The 25,155-nt window shown below is 39.2% G+C and overlaps 1 protein-coding gene across 2 annotated transcripts in view; it reads right to left on the reverse strand.

The window, feature by feature from the left end:
- Tspan12 (tetraspanin 12) overlaps nucleotides 1–25,155 on the reverse strand; it is a 77,781-nt gene that overhangs the window by 35,891 nt on the left and 16,735 nt on the right. For both annotated transcript variants that reach the window (XM_004658581.2, XM_045159901.1), the window contains 2 exons: nucleotides 21,693–21,775; nucleotides 20,291–20,426 (listed from right to left, as the gene is read on the reverse strand). In XM_004658581.2, the coding sequence (XP_004658638.1) occupies nucleotides 20,291–20,426; nucleotides 21,693–21,775 (219 nt within the window). The remainder of the gene's footprint in view (nucleotides 1–20,290; nucleotides 20,427–21,692; nucleotides 21,776–25,155) is intronic.

The raw sequence follows: 25,155 nt of genomic DNA on the forward strand, positions 1-25,155 counted from the left end.
TGTATCAGTACATAGAGCAGAGGAAAAGGGGCTAGGGAGAAAACTCAGTGCATAGAACAGAGGAGGAAGTGCTAGAGAGATGGCTCAGTGCATACAGCACAGGAGGAGTGGCTGGGGAGATGGCTCAGTGCACACAGCACAGGAGGAGTGGCTGGGGAGATGGATAAGTGAATAGAGCAGAGGAGGCAGGGTTAGGGAGATAGCTCAGTGCATAGAGCAGAGGAAGAGGGCCTAGAGATATGGCTCAGTGCACAGTACAGAGGAGGAGGGGTTAGGGAGATGGTTCAGTGCATAGAGAAGAGCAAGAAGGGCTGGGGAGATTGCTCAGTGCACAGAACAGAGGAGGAGGGGCTGGGGAAATGCCTCAGTGCATAGAGCAAAGGAGAAAGGGCTGGGGACATAGCTTAGTTCATGGAGCATAGGAGGGACTAGGGAAATGGCCCACAGGATTGAATGGAGGCAGAGGGTCTGGGGAGATTTCTCAGTAAACAAAGAGCTTGCTGTACGCATGACAACCTGAGTTCAATTCCTTAGCACTCATGCAAATTAGAGGCCATTAGTTGAGATTCAGATACAGGCAGACACCTAGGGTTCAATGGCTAGTTAGTCTAACAGAATTGGTGAGTTCTACATTATGTAAGAGACCTCCTGTCAAAAAAGAAAGTAGAGAGTGGCTAAAGAGAACACCAGTGTCAACCTCTGACACACACACACACACACACACACACACACACAGGAGCACATGCATACATATGAACGACCACACACATACAAGTATGTATACACACCCCCCACAAACACATGCTCATTAATTAAACTAATAAATAAATATGAACAGGAAGCAATCGAATTAGGATTCAAAGAAAATTCACTCAGTAAGAGGAATAACAAAACAAGGCCATATTATAGCTCAGCTACTTATTTAACAGTCAGGGAAAGGGCTGAGGAAATGGCTTAATGGTTAAAGCATTTGCCTGTGAATCCTAAAGACCACATGATTCCCCAGGATCCACATAAGCTAGATGCACAAGGGGGCGCATGCATCTGGAGTTTTTTTTTTTTCAGAGGCTGGAGGCCCTGGTGTGCCTATTCTCTCTATCTACCTCTCTCTCTCTCTCTCTCTCTCTCTCTCTCTCTCTCTCTCTCTCTCTCTCTCAAATAAATAAATAAGTAAAATACATTGTTTTAAAAAGTCAGGGAAAAGAGCACAGACGTGTCTGGAGTCTACAGAATAGGCAAAGGGATTATGCATTTTATTCAAAGTGTGAAGGACTCCATTCATTTGCAGATAGCCTGGCCTGATGCACATTATGAAAACAATCTTGGCCATTTTCTTAGTACAAAAGAACTTCTAGGAAAAGCAAGCAATGAGACTTAGATAAGGGATGGCTACATTAGAGCAGTAGCAAGAAAAGGGAAAAATGTTGACTGACGTGGACTGTGAGCCATCAGGGCCGACATTTTTAGTTCCTTCGTTTGAGATTTGCTGAAAAGAGGAGGCCAACACAAGGAACAGAAAACACAGTGATATCCCCCACTTTACTGAGACAGTCCTTATCCATGACTTCAAAACATAAACCATTGCTACTAGCTTTAATTTTCATCCATCAATTGATTTTCATTTAAAAAATAATATATAACTGTGCCTTCTCTCAGTAGCACAGCTTAAAAACAGTAATTGGTTCAAAAGGCTTTTTAATTTCAACATATGTGATAACACTTATGGTCAACTTCAGTACTTAGATTTCACTTCCCAATGCTGTACTTGTAGAGTTTAACTGAAAGATTTCAGCCTGAAATAGATGATCAGAAGAGCTATAATAAACAGTACTCCAAATCAGACATGGAAAATACTTGCTACTACATTACAAAGACACTGCATGCTGAGTAGTTATCTGCACAATCAGCTTTCTTATCTTGATAAGAAAAGATCCTAGGACACAGTCTAGAGAAAAATAATCGCATGATGAAATGAATAACTTTGCTCTCCCAGATCCTGAATGTAAATTATTTTCAAAACTGATACCTGCTCACAGTAGAAACCAAAGCAGCACTTAAGAATCAAGCCATCTGTAAGGATGAAAACTGTGTGTGCTAAGGGAACAGGAGACCCTGGCCTCTGTCTGAGGGAAGAGCATGCAGATTTCTGGACTGATTTCATATCCTCTGAAATCCCAGCGGAGTTGTCACGCCCATTTCCTGGCCTCTGGAGTCACTGATGAATTTGAAGATAGATGCCTGCATTATGCCAGCTGAAAAGCCCCAGGATCTGGCCTTGGGCAGCCCTCAGATGGCTGTAGTACGTTCAACACCCGAGGAGATGCGAGGACTACAGATATAAAGAAGAGGCATACAGTGACAGGAATGACTGCCCAATGAGCTAGCAAGACCATAACTTAGGCACCCACAGGAATGCATAAGTAAAACATAAACTTATATTGTATTTATTATATTATTTTCTCTTCTAACACTTAAAACTAAGATTGACAAGCATGGGAAGAGAAGATAAATTTCATGTGATCTAGACACTTTGCATTCTGTGAGGATTCCATAATAATCATATTGTTCAGATTTCCAGTCATTTAATTTGATACAAGCCCTTCCATACAAAATGATCATTCTATCTTTATTCCATTAACACATTAGAACACTTGATTTATTTGACCCTGAAGTTGGAAATCACAGTCTCCTTAATGCTACCAAGATTTGTTGAAGTAAATTAAGCATGCAATTTAATTCCAATAAGTATATTTGAAATGATGCTGTAACTTTGTGGTCGGTTACTTTTGATTATTTTTTTTTTTAACCACTGATCTGCAACCTTCAGTCATTTAATTTCAGGAACACCTCAACTGTTGAGTCCACCCATCCTTCTGACTCATTAAAAGCAACATTCTATTGCACACCACACAGGGAACTACTCCATCACCATTTACTTAAAGGGGAAGATTTGGAGTACCCTGCAGCATGATGGTATCCTAAAGTTTTCAACAGAATGAAACTTGCAAGGAGTCAAGCAACTGGTCCCCTGAGCTGTCCCACACTGTGAAGTGAACCCCCGCATATTGTACAACACAGCCATCTGCTGACGTTGCCTCTGCACCACTCAACGCGTGCCTCCCATCTTACTTTCTCTGTGTGTGTGCTTTGATGAGGTTGCCTGTACCTGCTGGGTCAGTGAAGCAACTCACCTTCTCTGTGAGTGCCTTCCTTCTCGATGGGTGGAAAGCACTGAACTTGGGAGTTAGAAGATTTAAAGCCAAACCCAACTCTGAAACACACTGTGTGGTCTTGGGCAAATTCATTAGCTGCCTTGGTGTCAATTTTCTCATCTATATAATGAAGGTAAAAGTGAGAGGCTAGAAAGATGACTCAAGGGACAAGGTGCTTGCTACTCAAGCCTAACTTCCTGGCCTTGGGCAGCCCTCAGACAGCTGTAGTACGTACAACAGCTGAAGGGATGCCAGGACTGTGGATCCAAACAAGAGGCATACAGTGACAGGAATGACAGCCCAATGGGCTAGCAAGACCGTAACTTAGGCACCCACAGGAATGCATATGTATAACATATGGCACTGTGTAAAAAGCCTAAAACCTTGGCAGGATTCTTTAATCCCAACACTCTGACAGCAAAATAGAAGGCAGAGACAGGAGAATTTTCTGCAGGCTCACAGGAGCACACGGATGAACAACAGGGAAGATGAGAGAGACTCTGCCTCAAAGGAGGTCGTGGTAAGTGAGGATGACGTAAAAGTTTTCCTCTGACCTCCACATCCATGCCACAACACAGGACGGTCATACACATACAAAAAAAGTGGCCACACCAGACATCACCCACATGTTTTCAAAAGTCAAGCTCTTAGATTTGGGATGCAATCAGCACATTATAGTAGTGATTTATCTTTCATTTCCTGCCACAGTTCTTCCAGGACTTCGCCACTGTTCTCTGCCATCTTTACTTTCCTCCTTTCTTCAGTGATCCTGCATTTCACTGTCTGTTCTATTTCAGGCCTCTGAGACTGAAACAATTTGTCTGCTTTCTCCGAAAGTTAGTGTCACTCAATAGCCAGGCCATCAGTTCTGCTGGCATGATCTTGGTGTTAAACATCACTTTATTCCCAGTGCCCAACACTAGCTGTCACACAGCAGGAACTCAATAAATGTCAGTGAAAATAACGATTAGTGTGGAAACTAAAAGGGGCAATTTCAGCATTTTCTTGGGTATGCCTGCCTAATTTGAACCTTGACTTTCTTGTTAACATTTCACTTCTCTTGGCAATCACCTACACATTTGTATTTTAAATACGGCCTCTGTTTTATGTATGTCTGTTTTTGTAGACTATACTCTGATAATCCAATATGTCTGGAAACACTTAAGACCATTTACACACTTAAAGAAAAGGTGGACTATGGGTCCTCTCCATCTTTTAGGATGACTAGCGACTAAGAATCTTAAAAGAATGAAGGATGAGAAAATGCATGCTCATACAGAGAAAAGAGAATTTAATTACTTGCATTGCTATTTTATTTCCTTTGAAAATTTATTCAGTAAAGATTCCTAAAAATATTTAAGTCTTCTACTTTGTCCAAATTAAAACTTGTGTTCTACATATCAGTTTTATGCCCGGAAAATATATAGTGATTTTTTTCTAACATATCCTGTAATGTGTTATTATAATAGGAATAAAACACACCCCTGAAATGTACAATTAATTTCTGACTTTTCACCAGACTTCTCAAGCTGAGAATAAATGCCTTCAGATCAAACATAGGTGCCATTATTAAGTTAGGTAGAATATTAAATAAAATAATATAGGTAAAGTTTTTGTTGACTTTTTGAAAAAGCTATAGTAATTAAAAATAACTTGGATTTTAGATCAAAATAGTCCTGGCTTTGGATTCTGGTTAATTTACCTGACTACTTGGTAGTCTTGAGTAAGCCAGTCAGCTTAGCCTTCTCCTTTCTCTATAAAATTAGGATGTTGAAATTACTTAGTAGGGCCATGCTTAGGATCCAAGGGCAGAAAGTGCTTTTGCATCGTAACCATGCCCTGCATGGTAGCCCTTATGAATCACAGAGTAGAACCTGTTAGGACTAGAATACACTTTTCCAAGCCAGGTGTGGTGGCTCATGCCTTTAATCCCAGCACTCAGGAGGCAGAGGTAGGAAGATAGCTGTAAGTTCGAGGCCATCCTGAGACTCCATAGTGAATTCCTGGTCAGCCTGGGCTAGAGTGAGACCCTACCTCAAAACAACAACAACAAAAAAAGAATGCACTTTTCCAGCACAAGAGAGATCGTTATATTTAAAATATCTACTATGCCTCCTGCCCTCACAACATGTACCCTTGCCATGGTTCTTGAGCAGATGTCATTGTGAAGAGGGGATGACAATCGGTAAAACTGTTCATCATCCTGAAACTTTCAGCGTCACCCCGCAGCACAACACCTAACCCCAAAAGCTAGTTGGTAACATCCTCAGCAAAGTTTCTGTCCAGTAAGACTATCTCTGGTTCTTTACAAAAATGTCTGGATTAGAAAACTAAATCAGGCTGGGTGTGAAGGGTGGGAAGCTCATTTCTTTTCTAAATGGAATGAAATCAGTGTTTGTTATTTTAAAATAACTAGGGTTGGCCACAAAAATCACAAGCGCAGCACTGATGATGTGCCCTTGTCCACTGGAAGTTTCTGCAAAGGAAGGGAAGGGTGTGGCATCCCTCTGTTTAGGAGTGAAAAATGGCAGGAATGAAGGATTGCTGTATTTCATGCCAGTGGTGACTTTGGGGTAAATGTATCCTCTAGTCAAACAAAAGGGATTCGTTTCTTCAATTCCTCTTAGAAGTTATTTTAGGGCTGGAGAGATGCCTTAGCAGTCAAGGTGCTTGCCTGGAAAGCCTAAAATCTCATGTTCAACTCTCCAGGTTCCACACACACAGTGAGGCAAGGGAGCAAGGTGGAGTAGTACCTTTGCAGTGGCTAGAGGCCCTGGCACACCCCTTCTCTCTAGCTCTCTTTCCCTCTTCTCTGTCTTTCTCCAGTAAAACAAAAGGGCCAGTCTATTGGGCTTGCCTGAAAAAAAAAGTTATTTTCCTTCCTAGTTTCAAAAATAGTAACATCCACGAATATTACTAAAGAAATATTTACTTATAGAAATGCTCTGTTTCTGGAATAAATCATTAGGATTTCACACTAAAATAAATAGATTAGCACAAGCCCTATCCCTTCCCCTTCTTGAAACTTCACCATGACAATAACAAAGGTACAATCCCAGACAAAACAAAATGACACAACAGCAAGCACATTTTAGAGAGTAAAATGAGAACAGAAGAACAGTTCACTTTCTAGCCATACCACAAAAACAAGAGAGTAAATGAATAGAGGGTGATTCTCAGAGAAACGTGCTGCATATTACAGAGCCCCCCACACACTTCAGCTCCAGACAATCCTGGAGGTAGCTGCTGATAGGGCTGAGAAAGAGAAGGATGTTGAAAATCCAGTTAATGGCAGCTGGATCCTGCGTCTCCTCTCCATGCCCTGCAGCTGGGTGACCTCCCATGTCCACCAGCCGAGAAGACTGAGGTCTGGAGACAACAAGACAGGCTGAAGCATGAGGATAGCAGGTAAAGAAGAATAAGCACAGTACTAGAAACAGAAATGCAGGTCAAGTTTACACAGCCTTCCTACAAGGTTGCAAAATTCAAATCAAATCAAGATATTTGTTTTCTCAGAATAACAATGGAAGCCAAAGAACAGTAGTAGAGCTATAAAATTATGAGGGGCACTGTCCTTGTTGCATGAACCAACAGGTCCACTTATGACCCCTCAGTGGTTATGGGTACCCCAACAAGACCTGTATGGTCCCGAGCCCATTAATATGTTCTCATGAAGGACAGAGGAGGACTACCTTGAAAGACTAGGCTCTCAGAGAATGGGGGGTGGAGGAGGGGACAAAAGAGGATATCAGGGTAAGATCAAGATCAAATTACTGTATGTTCATATATTAGGGCACGGTGGTGCACACCTTTAATCCCAACACTTGGGAGGTTGAGGTAGGAGGACTGCTGTGAGTTTGAGGCCACCCTGAGACCACATAGTGAATTCCAGGTCAGCCATGGATAGAGCAAGACCCTACCTAGGAAAAAAAAAAAAAAATTCCTAATTAGAAAAATAAATAAATATTCTGAGGAAAAATCAATTCCAATCTTTGTAATCATCTAAATCAATGTATGAACATTTAGAAAACCAGTTCCAGCAATATAATTCTTTTCTGTTAATCTCTTATGTATGATTTTTCTGGAAAAACATAAACAGAGAAAGACAATGAGGTGAAATTGAAGAAAAGGTGGGTAACAAATAAATAAGTAAATAAATAAATAAATAAATAAAAAAGCAATGGAAGCCAGGTATGTTACAGCATGTCTTTGATCTCAGCACTAGGTAGGCTGAGATAGAAGGATCACCATGAGTTCAAGGCCAATCTAGAAACCTGAGCTGCACAGAGTGAGACTATGACTATGGCTCAAAACAAAACGAAAAAGGTACCGGAAGTGTGGGAATGGTGAAAGAAAGAATACTCCAGAATGGCAGTCAACTGGAGGAGGTTTAGACCATTCCAAGATTTGGGGGGAAAAAATGTTCAATGCATTTAAATACATATAGAAAAAAATGGTACAAAAGGAATTTGGGAGTTGAATTAGACATTAGAATTTATAAGAAATTAAATGGTTATTAATTCAAAGAGAAATAGCACAATTTACACAAAGAAAGTATTAGCCCAATATTTCATGTGTCACAGCTGTGTAAAGGTTTTCCCCCAGTTTTGATCATGTAAATAGTATCTAACCAAAATTATGACACCCCTGGATTGAGGTAAGACAGGAAGCATGAGGGTAGATGACCAGAAAGGCAGAAGTTCCCTATCTCCCTCAGAAGCCAATGGATGGGGTTTAAAACTCAAACAGAATTCATAAGAAGAGTTATATAAATGAGTGATTTAGAGATAGGGAAGTAAGTTGCAAAGGAATCTGACAAGTCAAAATGATAGCAGTTGCCTTTGGGGAGTGGAAAGCAGCCACAGTGAAGGGTGGTTATAATTTATCAGGCATTGAGCCCTAAATTAACTCTATAAATTATGGGCATGACACTCTAATAGAAGGAAGAACAAAATTTAAAGTAGATGGTAGCTCTCTTGTAGTCTCAATGCCAAGGAGAAAAGACTTCATAATTAGAGGATTTTACCTGTGTTTACATAGAAGTAATTCTAAAACACAGATAAATTATAAGTAGCCCAAATATACTTTGAAGTTATTGGAGTTACAAGGTGGTGGGTGGCATATGGAAACTCAAAAATGTTCAAGTACTGTTTCCCTTTCAGTAGTAGTTCAGCATAGGAATGGTTAGCAAAGCACAAAAAGTGCATTCTTAAATGTGATTTATGGGCTTGACCTTGAGTGGAAATTTAGGAGAATCCTGAAAATACTATTCTTTAAAACAATACATTCATTTTACCCAGATAAGTATGAGTTAGATTATCTTCCACAGTGGTTCATTTCAATCACAAAATTATGAATTTTAGAATTGTATATTAATGGTAACTTTAAGCTGTACAAGCCTAGGTTTATTTGCTGAAGAGATATAGATGAATATATTTGCATATAATCACATCATGTATGTGTATGAAACAAAAAGTAGAAAATCACCAGGTGTGGGGGCACACACCTTTAATCCCAGCACTTGGGAGGCAAAGATAGGAGGATCGCCACGAGTTTGAGGCCACCCTGAGAATACAGAGTGAATTCCAGGTCAGCCTGGACTACAGTGAAACCCTACCTTAAAAAAAAAAAACAAAAAACAAACAAAAAAAGTAGAAAAATCAAGTATATTTATATGCAAATATGTACAAATGGACATATATAAAATACACATATATCCACAAATCAATTATGTCAGATATTTACATACATTAATATAATTAGCTCCTGTAAAACACATGACCTTCTATTGTTATAAATTATACCTCCATTTAATTTTTTCCATAGAGAATTTAAAAAATATTCTGTTCTTTCTCTTTTGTTTTCTTTCTTTCTCTTTCTCTTTCTCCTTCTTTCTCTGTTTGTGCATATGTGATGGGCATGTCAGGGGCTCTTGACACTGTAAATGAACACCAGACACAGGTGTCACTTCTTTCCTGCTTCACAAAGGTGCTGGAGAATTGAACACAGGCCAGGAGGCTTTGCAAGCAAGTACATTTACTTGTTGAGCCCCTGCCCAAACACCCACATAACCTTCATTTCTTTCTTTCTTTCTTTTTTTCACAAGGTAGTCTCAGGGTGGCCTCAAACTCACATCAATCAATCCTCCTACCTCTTCCTCCTGAGTGCTGGGCTTAAAGGTGTGCACTACCACACCCAAATTCATTTTTTTCTTTTCTTTTCTTTTCTTTTCTTTTGCTTTCTCAAGGTAGGGTATCACTCTAGCTCAGGCTGAGCTGGAAATCACGCTGTAGTCTCAGTGTGGCCGTGACCTCATGGCGATCCTCCTACCTCTGCCTCCCGTGTGCTGGGATTAAAGACATGTGCCACCACAGCTAGCCTGAATTCATTTCTTAAAAAGAGAAAATGAGCTGGGCATGGTGTCACAAACCTTTAATGCTAGCAGCATTTAGGAGGCAGAGGTAGGAGGATTGATGTGAGTTAGAGGCCAGCCTGGGATACAGTGAGACCCTACCTTGAAAAAAAACCAAGAAGACACAGAGAGAAGAGAGAAAATGAAGGCAGGCACAGCTCATGCATAACTGAGAGATCAGGGGACACTATGTGTGCCAGAGCACAGGCTCTACAGCCCGACCTCCTGGGTTCTGATTCCAGGGCTCCTCCTGAGTGGGGAAAGCACTGAGGCTATGTGTGGCATGTCCCCAGCCCACAGAGCAGTGGGAAGAACCAAAGAGTCGAGGAGTGTTAAGCACAGAAAGTGGAATCTAATAGAGCAGACATGAGATCAGGTGCTGCTGAAGCTCTGGTGTTAGGCAATCCTCATGAGCCAGCAGCTGGACTCTGACTCTGCTCAGACACCCAGGAGTACATGCTCACACACGAACATGCAAACCTCTTCACGTCTTTAAACTAGGAAGGGATGTCCAGAAAACATATACCTATCTGTCACTTTTTCCAGTTGTAGAAAAATGAAAGATTGCAAATACATTAAAATTTTAAACATGGGGGGAAAAAAGGTCTCCATTGCAACTCCCTGCTATGACTAAGAAAAAGGCAAATTTTATGCAATTACTATGTCAAAATCATTGACAAGTTTACCAAAGAGTTCCATCTTTTCTTTTTATATTTTTATATTTTACATTTCCATTAAGTCAACTTGGCTTCTTTCTGACAATAAAATGAATTTCATTCTTATTCATATTTCTCATTTTGATAATGACAGGAACAGTCAGGCAAGTGCTCAAACTAGCAGTAAACTGATAAATGGAAAGTGATTTTCTTTTTTTTTTTAAATTTCTAGTTCTTAACTGCTGACAATTGTTATTAACAAACTTTCTGAGAAAGCATGTGTGTTTATTCTCTTTTCTTAGGCTGAGAATATGGCCTAGTGGTAGACTGCTTGCCCAGCAAGCATGTAGCCCTGGTTCAATCCCCAGCACCACTAGAAAGTAATATGTGCTTTTTAAGAAATCTTATTTATTTAAAATAGACATATATTCATACACACACACATATATATAGATGTATATGATTAGCCAAGTATCACAGAACCCTGTGATTGACAGAAAAGTAAAAATGATAAATATGATAAAAGTTAGCTAAATTGACTATATTATGAATTTATAACTAAACACATAGATGTTTTCCCCACAAGTAACATTTCACATAATTTAAAACACAAAAGTCTGAATTATTTACCTTGAAAAATTCATACAACCCAGTGCACCTCCCCCAAATAAAGGCAGCTTCAAAATGCAACATGCTTTGCTGCACAATTTGATATTTTAGAAGCAGAGACCCTTTTTGACTTTTTCTCCATGTTACAAAACCAAGAGTTTGAACAAACAGAAAGTGTGATTAAAGGCCTGTGCTCACTAAATGATAAATGATAAACTCCAGCACCTCCTCTGTCAAATACTGAACTCTGTACGTTTTCAGTGCTAAGTATCTTTATGGCAGTTGTTTATTTTTCCTCCCTTAGTGAGTGGAGGTTTAAAAATATTATATTACTTATAGTTTGTAAATAAAGGAATTCCAGTGCCAAATATTTGTACAAGATAATGGAACGGCTGCCCTTCTGTTAGGAATTCAAAGGCACTGAAACACTGACAGCTCAAGAACACTTGCTGCTAAAAAGATATATACACATAGCCTCTGTTTAGTAACTCTCAACGTGGCGTGACAGCCAAGTCTAACGTCTCCCTACCAATATTCCAAAGAAAGAGCACCACTGAATATATTTTCTTTTGCAAACCATAAATAGAATGATGTCAATCTAATTTAGGAAAGAGCTAGAACTCTAGGTCAATTTTTTAAAGAAACAATCACCTCACTAGGTGGTATGTGCAGAAATATATGCTTAGGTGAATGTGGGTATGCTGTGATGCTTGGAACTTGAAAATATGTAAAATGCTATTTCTAGAATTTCTGAAAATATATCTAAGCCTCCTTACCCTTCAATTTTACTAATAATACGAATAATTTTACTACAGAGCTCATTTCTTTATCAAAGTTGCTGTGAGCTGCAAGTGATGTGGTAGCACATGTTGTTTCCACAACTCATCGGAGAAATGTTTTATGCCATGATCTGCATGTCTAGCTGAGGGCTACAAGTGCCCAGGGTCAGTGACCTGTATCATGAGAGGTAAAGCATTGAGGGTGCGGCAATAAAACAGCTGGACATGGTAGAGAGGTCACCATGTATACAGCTTCTGTTTCCTTATGAGCCAGGTCAGCTCAAGTCTGGAAGCCTGATCAGATCTCAAAAGATTTACAGGCTGTTCCTGTTCTCTGAAGAGGCCATCATTACAGATTATTGGGTCATTCCTCAAAATGTGAGACAAGGGGTTCCCATTCTCAGAACCTGCACAAAAACATGCAAATAGGAATGGCCTTAGAGGCAACCTAAGCAACACAGGCAAAATAAGACCAGATGCAATTCTGATATGGATTGTAATCTCACTCAGACCCAACCAATGTGCCAGACCCTTCCCAAACCAGAGTGCCAATTCATTTCAGCAGGCATCACTGTTACAGATATTGTGAGATATGAAACTGAAAATTGAAAAAGAAAATATTTAACTAGCCAAACAATGAAGTAAGAAAAATCAACATTAATAACTGCCAATAACCTCTAATCTTATCCATAAATATGAGTATCCTCCCAATCACCATCTTCCCATTGCTTTATTTTCCAAATAAACACACATTATCCAGTTAATATTATATATTTTTCAAAATAACCAAAAAACCTCTATCAGCTGAAAACATGTTAAAGTAACTGGTTGCCTTTAAATTCCCTAAATGCATATATGCAAATATTTATTACAAGTGGACAGACTTGCTCTTTTAAAAAAATGATTCAAATAAATACACTATCTTCCTGAGTTAATAATGTGTTTTCATTTTTCTTAAAAGAAAGAAACATAACTTAAGAAAACAACTCTTGGGTATGTCACAACCTGTCACACAGTCATGCTCTACATGCAAGGAAAAATGGTACGTGAATAACGGCCAAATCAATAAATCACAAGGTGCCAAAACAGTGGTCATTCGGTCTAATTGATAGAAGAAACAGTGTAAGCTGAACAGCAAGAATCTCAGAACAACCTAAAGAAATGCACTTTTGTAACAACAAATATTTGAAAGAACAATGCTGGGAAGTAATGAGCCTTGATGACCTGCATTTATAAACAATCGATGAAGTTTTCAGCAAAGTACACACATTTGCTACAAGTAGCCTGTGACCTGCACTGCTTTGTTCTCAAATGAGTTCAGCATTTCTACCACGATGTCTTACACGCACTGATTCCTGGAGAGTCAGTGTCTCTCTGAAGAGCCCAGGCTCGCTTGGAATTCCAAGTCCTCCATCTTAAGCCTCTGAGTACATGTAATCCCAGACATGGACGATGTTCTGCAAATTATCAAACTGTTTTTTTTCCCTGAAAATTACAGGCGCATACCATATTGTCCATGAAATAAGTACTGACAAACCCCTCCATCAAAGTTCCTAGGTGCTGGCTTGTCTCCCATAGGCATTGGAGTCCAGCATCCAGTCTCTAGGTGTCTAATTGGGCTGGATGACTGTATTTTCAGTATTACATCAGAACCACGGTTACTTAGATTACACTCTAATTTAAAATGGATACCTTTATTTAAAAAAATTGGCATATAGTGAGAATACAATTTTCTGTTCCAGCATTAAAAATATTTCTCAATATATGAAGCCCCGATGCCCAGAGAGGCACAATCAGGTAGCCATTTTCTCCCAGGTTGTTGAGGAAAAGGCTCAGAAGTCATTGCTACCAAAAGTCACAGACACTGTTACTTGGGATATGACCACAAGATAAAACTCGTAAAACTTCAGACTGCAAGTCACATATGGCTTTCTAGACAGCCCCGGCACCTAGAGCCACCCCTCACCCATGCCCACACCCTATCTACATTAGGACATACATGTGCCTTTCTCGGGCCAACCACCGGTCTCTCCCTTCTCACCTCAACTGCTGCACACACATGTGTTCTAGCTACTCAGAAGTGCCCTGCTCCCAGCAAGGGTCCCTGCAGCCATGGTTCTAACCCTGCCCACCATTCACCACACACCTCGCTACCTCTGTCCCGCACCCTCAGGTCTCAGTTCAGACACTTCCTTATGCCCTCTTATTAAGTGTTCTCCATGGAACAAGGTTACTGTGCCTTAGAGATATTTCAAAGTACCTTTAAGGCTGCAAAGAGCGATTTTTAGAATGAAGATATTTTAATTATAAATGGTACATCTCTAATTGCTTCATTAAGTTTTCAGTGTGTACCTTGAACTCAGTAGTACAAATCCTGCACAGAGCTTAAGGTTTTAAAATATTTGAAGTGTTTGTTACCTAGGAGAGACACTGAAATAATGCAGATTGTTACTTAATTAAAAATGATTATTGGGCTGAAGAGATGGCTCAGCTGTTAAAGGCACTTGCTTACAAAGCTTGATAACCTGGGTTCACTTCCCCAGTACCCACATAAAGCCAGATGCACAAAACAGTGCAAGCACCTGGAGTTTGTTTACAGTGTGGCAAGAGGCCTCGGTGTACCTATATGATCTCTCTCTTTCTCTTTTTTTCTCTCTTTCTCTCTCACACACATATAAGTGAATAAAATAAAAAAATAGGAAAAAAAAGATCCTTAAGTTTGTCAGTATAAAAATTCACTTATTCTCAGAGGCAGTATTTCTAAAATGACTTTGTGGTAATAACTACTTGAGGTAAACATATAGTTTCCAAACTTTAAAATTTCAAAAGAGAAATAGTGGCACTCTAAAGAAAATGAGGGAATATCCAATAATTTTAGTGCAATTCAAGTGCATGCATTGGCTAATAGGAATACAAAAGGGTAAAACTATATTCTTTACATATTTACATATACTACAAATGGTTGTTTTTGTCATTTGAGCTATTAAGATTTACCTTAACCTTAAAATGTTATCAGGACCTGTTTTCCCTTTTTATTTGACATGGCAAGAAAGTGCATAGACCACAGTTTTTAAAAAGTAAGTATCTTAAATTTATATAATTTCAAGAATTTTTTTGAATCACAGTATTATATAGTCACCAACTTCATTAGACATCATACTTACTTATAAAGTAAGTCTAACCAAATCTAGGCATGGTGAGTGCTTTCTGAGAAAACAAAGACAATGGGTAGATGCTGATCATCTGGCAAATGATAGGGTAAAGGTATGGGGCTCTTGGCCAAAATATAAACAAAGCATTCAACCTAATAAAGTACTTATGACTAATTATATAATTATAAAATGTATAGCTACCTAGAGAGAAATGTATAAACACAAAGTCTGTAAAAAGTTAATTACTGTTTCAACATATCCTATTTTGTTTTGTTTGCACTGTGTTATACACAATAAAACCAACAAAGAAAAAAAGTTCTCCAAGGCTGTTAAAATTTTACTTGATTTCCAGTAAGGAAATTATTCAGACCTGGTTCAAATACTCTGTATTTCATGGAAGCTTTAAAAATGCTTTCCATGAAATCATGGGTCATATGCAAACTATCTGGGATAATAAAGTTGAAGAAAATAATCTTCTTTAAAAATAATCTGTGGGTCTTAATCGTGTGAACTACATTCACATTCCTTTCTCACCAGCATTTGCCTACCTGTGGTTTGCTGACTGGTTAGCATATATTAGCATCACATTCTGACAAATGATGTTCTCTGAGGGTGACATTCAGCTAAAGTCAACATGTTAAACTTGTCTACTCAATCTGTTTACATTCCCTATGAGCTGGCACTGCCTTGCTAATGCCTGCCTTAGTCACAAGGTAGAACTGCAATAACAAATGAATTTCATTTAGTCTACCACGAAAGCCTTGTGAAGTACTGATCTACAGCTTAAAACCAATTTCCATTTAACTTCAATTTCTCTTCAGAAGATGGAAGGATTTCCGCTGCTGAAACGACTTTGAAAATCACTGCATATTTAAGCTCCTTTGCCTGATTATTTCTGGCCCATGAGAAAATGAAAATCTTCCCATTATAATTAGAACTTAATTACTCTTAATCCTATCACAGGAATATATAAATGTTTCAGTTCTATAATAGTTTCACACTCATGAAGAACAAATCTAGGGCTGGAGTTGTTGCTTACCTAGCATGTGCAAGGCCCTGAATTGGATCTCCACTAGTATACATATTGCTTGTCTGAATATTTACACCCAAAATAAAAGCAAGGCACTTCCTTTTTGCCATTGGGATAAACAATTACAAGACACACACAAGAAAACCACGAGAGTTACCTTGCAAGTATTTGTAAAAAACCTAATGTGGTGCCAAATTGTGAATTAACTTGCCGCCTTGAACAAGCCAGCACTTTCATCATCCAAACCTAGCAGGCAGGCTCCTCCTTATTCTACTGCCTCAGTCAGTAGTGATGGTCACTCCCACTCTCTCTGCTAGTTTCTTCCCAGTACTGAATTTGATAAACATATATGAAAGCCAGGGCAAATGGTTGTTTGCAGTATGGTCATTTGGGCTGATTATTAACAAAACAAGTACATTTCTAAGAAGGGCAATTTACTGAACTTCCAAGTTGAAGATAATTGTACCGTAGTTATCAGCCAAGGCCCAATGAGAGTTGGCCCTGACAAAACGAATCACAGATCCAGTCCTTAATGTTCAATGACACCAAGCTTAGTATTAGGCTTGCTGAGCTTCATTTAATATTTAGCTGTCACAGTTGATGAAAATGTAGGTTTGAAATGAACTTTCTTACCTAATGCAAGACACATTGGTAAGAACCTAGGGAAACTTAGCAATGGTAGAATTAGTTAGCAAAATCATTACACATATACTGTTAGAACTGATCTGCCATGTTCTTTATTGTCCTTTTTTTATAGTCCTTTATTGACTTACCTAGGAAGACTCAAGCAAATCACTTAACTTTGTGTCCTGTCCTCATCTGACAACAACAGCATGATGGAGAGGATAAAATGGATGAGTTCAGGTAAAAACAACAGTCAGGTAAAATTCCACAGTGTCTGGCAAAGGAAATGCCTTGGAAATATTCTATATATATCATCATTGCCATTGAGAGTATTTTTTCACAAGGTGGCAGATTAGGTAGCATTTTTTCAAGAGGTGGCATTTAACAATGGACTGACAGCATATAAAAAAACTACTAAGAAGAAATTCTTCATTAAAAGTACAGGGAGAATAAAAGTAGGCAAGAACAGAGGAAGAAAAAATTTGTTCTGGGATAAAAAAAAAATACAGCTTGCTTACAGTATTATGAAGTGGATTAAAAAAAAAAAAAAACCTAAGGTTGGCAGGTGAAGGGTTGGTTGTAGAAGGGTATGATGCAAATTGATGCAACTAACTATCAAAGACTATCAAAGTCGTGGATGCACCAGTAGTGACAATATTATGGTTGTACTAGATTAACCTGGCAAACTATTGGGTCGGAATGGAAGAGAGAAAGGTTAGTTAGAACTGAAAAAGAGAGGATCAATTATAATTGGCCATCTGTGTGGAGTGGGCTTTGGAGAGGCATCTGAAGAAAACCTTGCCTGAGAACCAGAGCAGATGCACATTGGTTGTGAGTGACGGATCACTAGCAGTTGACAGCACAGTTGGTTTTTAGCAAGAGTGAACCTGTGCTGGCATCAAGACAAGACAAGGTCTAGAATCTTTCCATGAGCAGAGAGGATAGAATGAGAATGAGACTGGACTGGCAAAGAAGTGAGCAGAAGGGAAAAACCAAGATGTAGATGGCACCTATGGATCTAAGGAAAAGCAAAGAGCCAAAAGATACCTCAAGAAAAAGACAGGAAAAAAAAAAAAAAGAGGCTGGTCATGGTAGCACATGCCTTTAATCCCAGCACTCACTCAGGAGACAGAGGTAGGAGGATTGCTATGAGTTCAAGGCCACCCGGAGACTATGTAGTGAATTTCAGGTCAGCCTGGGCTACAGTGAGACCCTACCTCGAAAAAAAAAAAAAAGAAAGAAGGAAAAAATAAAAAGACAGCATCAAACAAGCAAAGGGAGGAGAGGGAGATGAAAACGGGCAATAACAGAAGTATTCACACCCATGCTCTAGGTCTGCACTAACTAACTCCCTAGGGACAGAGCCTGATGCACTCACTCCCTTTCTGGCCTCAGAGGACCCAGTGCAATTCCTATTAGAGGTCTTATTCAGAGGTAGCGGAATTGGCTATCTACCATATACACTGTTCTGATGGCAAAAAAGTGATAGTATATATGTTCCCAGTAGTGTATGGAGAATAAATGGATGAGCTAGTGGCTAATAGAGCCTCAGACCTCTAGTTTATTGTACATCTAAGGACTTTCCCAACACCACAAACTAGGTTCTCATTCACAAATTCGTGATTCATCCTGCTTCCCCATATAGAAGACCAAAGCACATTATCAGCTGCTTTGCTGGCAACCAGACAACCTAATGGAATGTGTTAATATGTTCCCAAAAGCCACTGTGATTCATTAAATATCTGACTTCACCTTGTTTCATCCTACTGTCCAGGGACCATCCACAGTAAATGGTGGGAGAAGGCAGGAAAATAACAATCACATTTAAACAGGTTATAAAAGAAACATTATGAGAGATGACTATAGCACTATGCTTTTTTTTTTTTAAGAAAGGCACTGAGACTATCTTACATCTGAAATAATTTACATTTAATAATTTACATTTAATAAATTTATTACATTTATACATAAATTTAATAAATTACATTTAATAATTTCAAGTTAAAGGAGGTTCATATAAACCCCTTTAAAGAATTTTTAAACTGTTGCTCAAATATTTAAATGCATTATAATACTCCTTAAACATTTCCATCTACAATTTCCCTTTCTTCTCTTTCTGTCTCTCTCCCTACCCCCGTACACACACACACACACACACACACACACACACACACACACCATGTGCAGAGCAGTAGGGAAGTAGGCATGTTTCCCATTCTCTGCACAGAGTTTATTTTCTACAGTATTTTCTGTTCCCCAATCTCCCACCCTGGATTTATCCTGGAATAAACAAGAGACACATTAACCCAGGTCATTCCTGAGAATTCAAAGCTGTATCCCAGCTTCACACTGAGACTCTGTTTTAATTGGCATGGCTGGGAGCCTGGCAAGCCCGGGTGTGAGCAAGCTGGCAACTCAGAGCCAATTTGTGCTCATTTCTCCCCAATTCCACATTCAGTGATGTCATAACAGTAAGTTGAATCAACCATGCTGGGAGAATTTGCCCTATAGAAAATCCTCAAAAAGATACAAATTGGGTTTTGTTTTTTTTTTTTTTTTCTGACCAGAGATCCAGTTTACCAGCAAAGCACCCATTGTGTTTTTTAAGTTCTCTACATGAAATTAAGGCACAGCCACTTTGAAACCTACTGCAAGGAAAGGAATATATTCAACAAATTATTTTTTTCCAGTCTCTCACATGTCTGCAATTACTTGCTAACATCCTCACTGCCCAGTGGCACTCTCACACCACAGTTGATCCTCTTCTAGAAATATAAATGTAAACCTACTGATTATAATTTTTAATATGAAGAGACGTTTGACAAGTTTTAATTTAAAAGACTAATTGTAGGAGCTGAATGGTGAAATGAATTTAAAAAGTAACTTAGAGCCAGGCGTGGTGGCACACGCCTTTAATCCCAGCACTCTGGAGGCAGAGGTAGGAGGTTCACTGTGAGTTCAAGACCACCCTGAGTCTACATAGTGAATTCCAGGTTACCCTGAGCTAGAGCGAAACCTGACAATGAAAAATAGCGCCCCCCCCCCAAAGTAACTTAGTTTAACTCAGAGTTTAAAAAAATGGAGCCTCATTTCTTTTCACTGGCTCTTATACAGCAGCATGAAGATTACATTCTATACTTGTTACCTCACTACTTGAATTTCCACATAGGTTAGCAAGTTGTACTGAGACAGACAGAGAAAGAGAGAGGGTGAGAAAGGTAATTGCATTATGACTTCTCGGTTTTAATTCTGAAGGGAAGGTTTATGCCACTAAAACAGTGTTACAGTCAAATGAAGATGTCAATACTGACTTTGAATTAGGTAATCAAATAGCATATGTGCTCTCCTAACATATCCTATGAGTACAGCAAACCCGTGAATTAAAATCAACTCCTGGGCTACAGAGATGGCTTAGTGCTTAAGGTGTTTGCTTGCAAAGCCTAAGGACCCAGGTTTGATTCCCCAGTACCCGTGTAAGCCAGATACATAAGGTGGAATACGCATCTGGAATGTAGGCATTCATTTGCAGTGTCTAGACACCCTAATGGGCCAATTTTCTTTCTCTCAGTTTCTCTCTCTGCTTCTTTCTAGCTTTTTCTCAAATAAATAAATTAATTAATTATTTTTTTTAAAAAATCATCTCCTGTTTCCTTTTCACTGGAGACTGAACAATGACCGGCTAGAAGAGTTATTGGTATCACACTTCCCTAACCCTTGGAGCTATAACAATAACTAATCATATTGATAAGTATTAATTATAATGCACGACAAGTTGAAGTCTTTAAATTTAACAAGAAGGAGATAGAAGCACTGTACCCATGCAAGAAGCAACAGATTTCTTTTCACCGTTCCACAGTATCCCAACATCCCCACGATGATAAGAAAACAGCAAACAGCAATCATGACTGGGTGAACCACAGGGAAGTAAGTCAAGATGACTGCCTCCTCCACCCTGAAAGAAGACAACATCACATTATAAATCAACTATTATCAACATGCTCCCAAGACATAGTGCAACATGCAACCATGAACAATGAGTCTTTTATCATCCCAGCCAGCAACACATGCTGCCTTGTTCAAAATCACCATGCTGAGGCTGGAGGGATGGCTTAGAGGTTAAGGCGTTTGCCTGCAAAGACAAAGAACCCAGGTTCAGTTCCCCAGGACCCAGGTTAGCCAGATGCACAAGGAGTCGCACATGTCTGGAGTTCCTTTGCAGTGGCTGGAGGCCCTGGTGTGCCCACTCTCTCCCTCTTTCTCCCTTTCTCTGTCAAATAAAGAAAAAGAAAAAGAAAAGAAAAATCACCATGCTGTGTCTATCTGCCAGTTCACTTCAGCTTCATTTTTGTTTTACTAAGTTGTTATGCAAGTGGTAACATCCCTACACCAACTGATTTAACATATAAGCCCCGGGAGTCTTTGTCTATGAAAATCCCATGGGGCCTTGGCTACTTCCCAGCTGAGGGGGCGGGGTTGCCTTCCTCCCTTCGCAGCACTTCCCTTCTCCCTGACTGACTGCTAACCTTTCCCTGAAGTGGGCTAGGCAGCTATGCAGAGCTCTGTAAACTGATGTATTGTCACAGAAGGAATGTACAGAGATGGCATTTGCTAGAACAGTAGGAAAAAGTCATTAACCAGACTGGTAATAATACTGATAACAAACCTCAACCACTATTTAGTGCTTACAAGCTCCATTGTATTAAGGATTTCACCAGCAGGTATCTCAGTCAATCCCTACTATAATTGAAAGTGGTATATATTACAATCTCTACTCGGGAATGAGGACAAGTCATTGTCCTTAGTGATCAGCAGTTGAAATTTGAGAAGATAATGGCTTTGAGAGCTTTGCTATTTGTGAGCCCAGGAACATGAAGGTAAGATAAAGTTAACAATGGTTTTCTTAGGACAAACAGCTAAGCTTTTCTTTCTATACAAATAGGATGGGATTGACACATGGGAAGACAGGTAGGTATTGTGTTACCAAACCCAGAAATGTCCACCTAAACCCGTTGCCACATGAAGCACTAGAAGACCAGTAACACCCCAAAATGACAATGTCAGAAATGACAAGCGCCCACAACAAGGCTGCTATATGCAGGAAAAACTGTTCTACAAAATGATGAGGGAATACCACCTAAGAAACAGCTGATGGCAAGGGTGTTAGAAAACCAGGACTTGAGGCTAGACCAAAGAATTCAGTGGAAAATTATAAACCTACCTGGTTTCTGCAGTCAAAGTCAAAACATTATTCAGGTAGTCTCTCATCCAAGCAGAAACTGCCAAGACACTGATGGACATTAACTAAGGAGAAAGAAATACAAACTCGTTACCAAAGACTGATGTAGCAGTCACTGCAGAATTGGTAAGTTTCTTTAAATGAAGGATTTTTTGTTACATATTTCATAATTACCATTGGCCATAAAATATTGAATCTTACTGCTACTATAAACATATGTCAGTCAGTAAACTTACATAGCCATGGAATCATATACCTACCACCAAACAGGAAATAGCCACATATGCTATTAAATGACTGATTCCGGGTTCATTACTGAGACTCACTAGGATGAGGAGACTACAAATAACACAAGTATCAGATGTTTGAGCTGAACCTAAAACACACCTTCATACTAAACAGTAATGAAGCAACTAGAGAATGTCATCTGAAAGGCACAGGAACTAACTTAAAAGGCATTCTATTGGTTAAAATTCAGACAATGTAAGCTTTAAAAATAATAATAATAATAATAAATGTCATGGTTTGAAACTGCTACGTTCTAAAGTGACTGGTCAGCTTATAGCATGATGGATACTCAGCTCATTATTCATAAACTGGTAAGAATCTGCTATTTTCTTTTATTCTACTTTTCCTATACAAACTAAATGAGAACCAAAGGCTAAATAAAACTTCTAAAATAGGAATTTCTAATACTACATGTGGTCTTAAAGACCACCATTTAGCAACATCTGAAACAATGGATCTGTACAAAAGTTCCTCCATACCCACGAAATTTCTCAAGTCAGTGCTCATCAATCTTTATAATCACCTAAAACTCAAAGATTTTCTACACCCACAGTGGACCCATTCCTGAAACAAGGCCTGAGCATTGTACCTATAACAGCTTCACAGATGTTGCTAAGGCGGGCAGGGCAGAGGACCACAGCATCAATGCAAGGTTCAGGGACTATTAGAAAAGAGAGGTCAAGCCACAGTTAACCTTTCCCAATGGCCAGTCTGAGTTCAGTAAAAGAGATAAACAGACCCAAGTAACTGGACTCCCAATGGGATGCCATCAGAGCACACAGAAAAATACCTATGAAATATTTTTTCTAAAAATAATAATAATAATAAAGAGAAGGAGGAGAAGGAAGAGGAGGAGGAATCTAGTGAAGCTTCCAGCTCTATCAGTTTATGAAAGGAAATTTAGGGGATGAATTTAAACTTGTTAATCCCACCTTCAGGATATTATAAATAAAAGCTAGAATATGAGATGAGTCATCAAGTACTCTGACAGAAATCTGTCTTCTTTTGAGAAACCTTGTAGGTCTTTCTGATCAAGAACTCATTGTGGATGATAGCCACATGCTAGTACTAGGAACTGCAGGTCAGCACCCAAGGAGTAAAAGAAGAAAAAGCCAAGTAATATAAAAAAGACAGAGAGAAAAGGAAGATAAAGACAGAGAGAGAACCGAATAATTGGTGAAACAAGCAAGAGTGGTGTTTTCTTGGTGAACCTGCTGTCAGCACAAGGGTGAAGGAGATCAACACAGAGAATTATCAACTCCTACCAAATCAGATATCTAGAGACACAGAGGCTCCCAGGACCTCATCACTGAAGCAGACCCAAAATGAACCCAACATGCTCAGGGAAATTTGTGGGAAGAGGGTGCAGAAAGAATGTTAGAGCCACACATTGGGTCATGATACACAGAGACATTTCATAATTGATGGCTAACCCCACAATGTACAACCCATATTCCCCAACGAGGAGGGTCCCTGCAGAGGGGGCCGGTCAGGGAGGAGGCTAACAATGGTACCAACTTGACTTGACTGTATTCACTGAGTACAAAACTAATAAGCAATAATAATAATAAATATTTTTGAAGAATATGAAATGACATTATTTTACAGCACAGATGAATTGTTTCTTCAATTAAAAATGGACATACAAAAAAAAAGGAAAGAAAAACTTATAAATTAAAAGGAATTTAAGACATGTTCTTCATCTCTTCTCCAGATTGAAAGGAGTTTAAGAGATTACGTCCTGTAAAACAATGCTCTAATTCAAACAAGTCAACTGCAAAGAAGAACTTTGAGACAACTGGAGAGACTTAGGCATTGCCTAGGATTCTGAGAATACTAAGAGGTTATTATAGTGTATACACCTGGTGTACAAGGTGTGTGTCCCCATGGGCATGTGTGCACAGGCCAGAGGATATTGCCAGGTCTCCTACCCCATCACTTGTCCATGTTATTTCCTTGAAAGGTAGTCTCTCACTGAACCTGGAGCTGCCATTTTTATTCAATCAGACTGGCTGACCAGAGAGCCACAGCAATTCTCAGGTCTCCAACCCATTCTGGACTGGAGTTACATGCACATGCATGTGGCTGCACACAGCTGTTTACACGGGTGCTAGGGACCTAAATCAGGTCTTCCCAGACGCTTGTGACTGCATAGCAAGCACCGTTACCCATTGAGCCATATCCCCAGCCTCAAGTCAGTTTATTTTTAAGCTGTTTCAAAGTTTTCTTATCTTTTAGAGATGTATTGTGAAGTCATTATAAATGAAATATGATGATGAGATATACTACAATAAATACTCATGATTTAGGGGTGAAAAGTAGAGCACAGCACATTGATAACTGTTGACCCTAAGTTATAAGGAAATGGGGTTAACTATATTATGCTTTCCACATTGGTGTACATTTTAAACTTTTCACAACTCAAAAATTTAAGAAAATAACTCACCTAAAACATGTGGAGAATGATTCTGCCTGGAAAACTTTTCTAAAAACCTGCATGCTCACCCCTAAGTTCTGAAAGAATTTCCTAGTTCAATTGCAATCTTTTTAAAATGTGCCTTATTATCTTCAACACCGTATAGTTCTTGTGAAATTCAAGTTAACCTGGTGTTTAAAATTTCTAGCATCTTGAAACATCTATTAATATTATATTCCAGCGGGGCATGGAATTAATCCAAACATTAATCCAAACTTTCGGGAGGCAGAGATAGGAGGGTCACCATGAGTTCAAGGCCACCATAAGACTACATAGGAAATTCCAGATCAGCCTGAGTTAGAGTGAGACCCTACCTTGAATAATATACATATATGTGTGTGTGTGTGTGTGTGTGTGTGTGTGTGTGTGTGTGTGTATGCACATATATATTCAAATTTATCTTTAATGTTGATGCAGAGTGAATATGTAAGATGGAGTGAGCCTGTGTTGAAAGCACAGGCCATGAACCATGCTTTCTTGAGGAAGGCTCCAAGGAGAGCTCGCTGGGCTTCCAACCATGAAGAATGGCTCTCAGCTGGGCAGCCAGCAAGTGGATTCACTGTGCTATCACTTGCTTATCATATTTGCTCAGCACCTATCACCATTTGTGGTGGTTTGATTCAGGTGTCCCCCATAAACTTAGGTGTTCTGAATGCTAGGTTCCCAGCTGATGGATATTTG

This window comes from Jaculus jaculus, chromosome 10 (genome assembly GCF_020740685.1).
Source record: "Jaculus jaculus isolate mJacJac1 chromosome 10, mJacJac1.mat.Y.cur, whole genome shotgun sequence".
NCBI lineage: Eukaryota > Metazoa > Chordata > Mammalia > Rodentia > Dipodidae > Jaculus > Jaculus jaculus.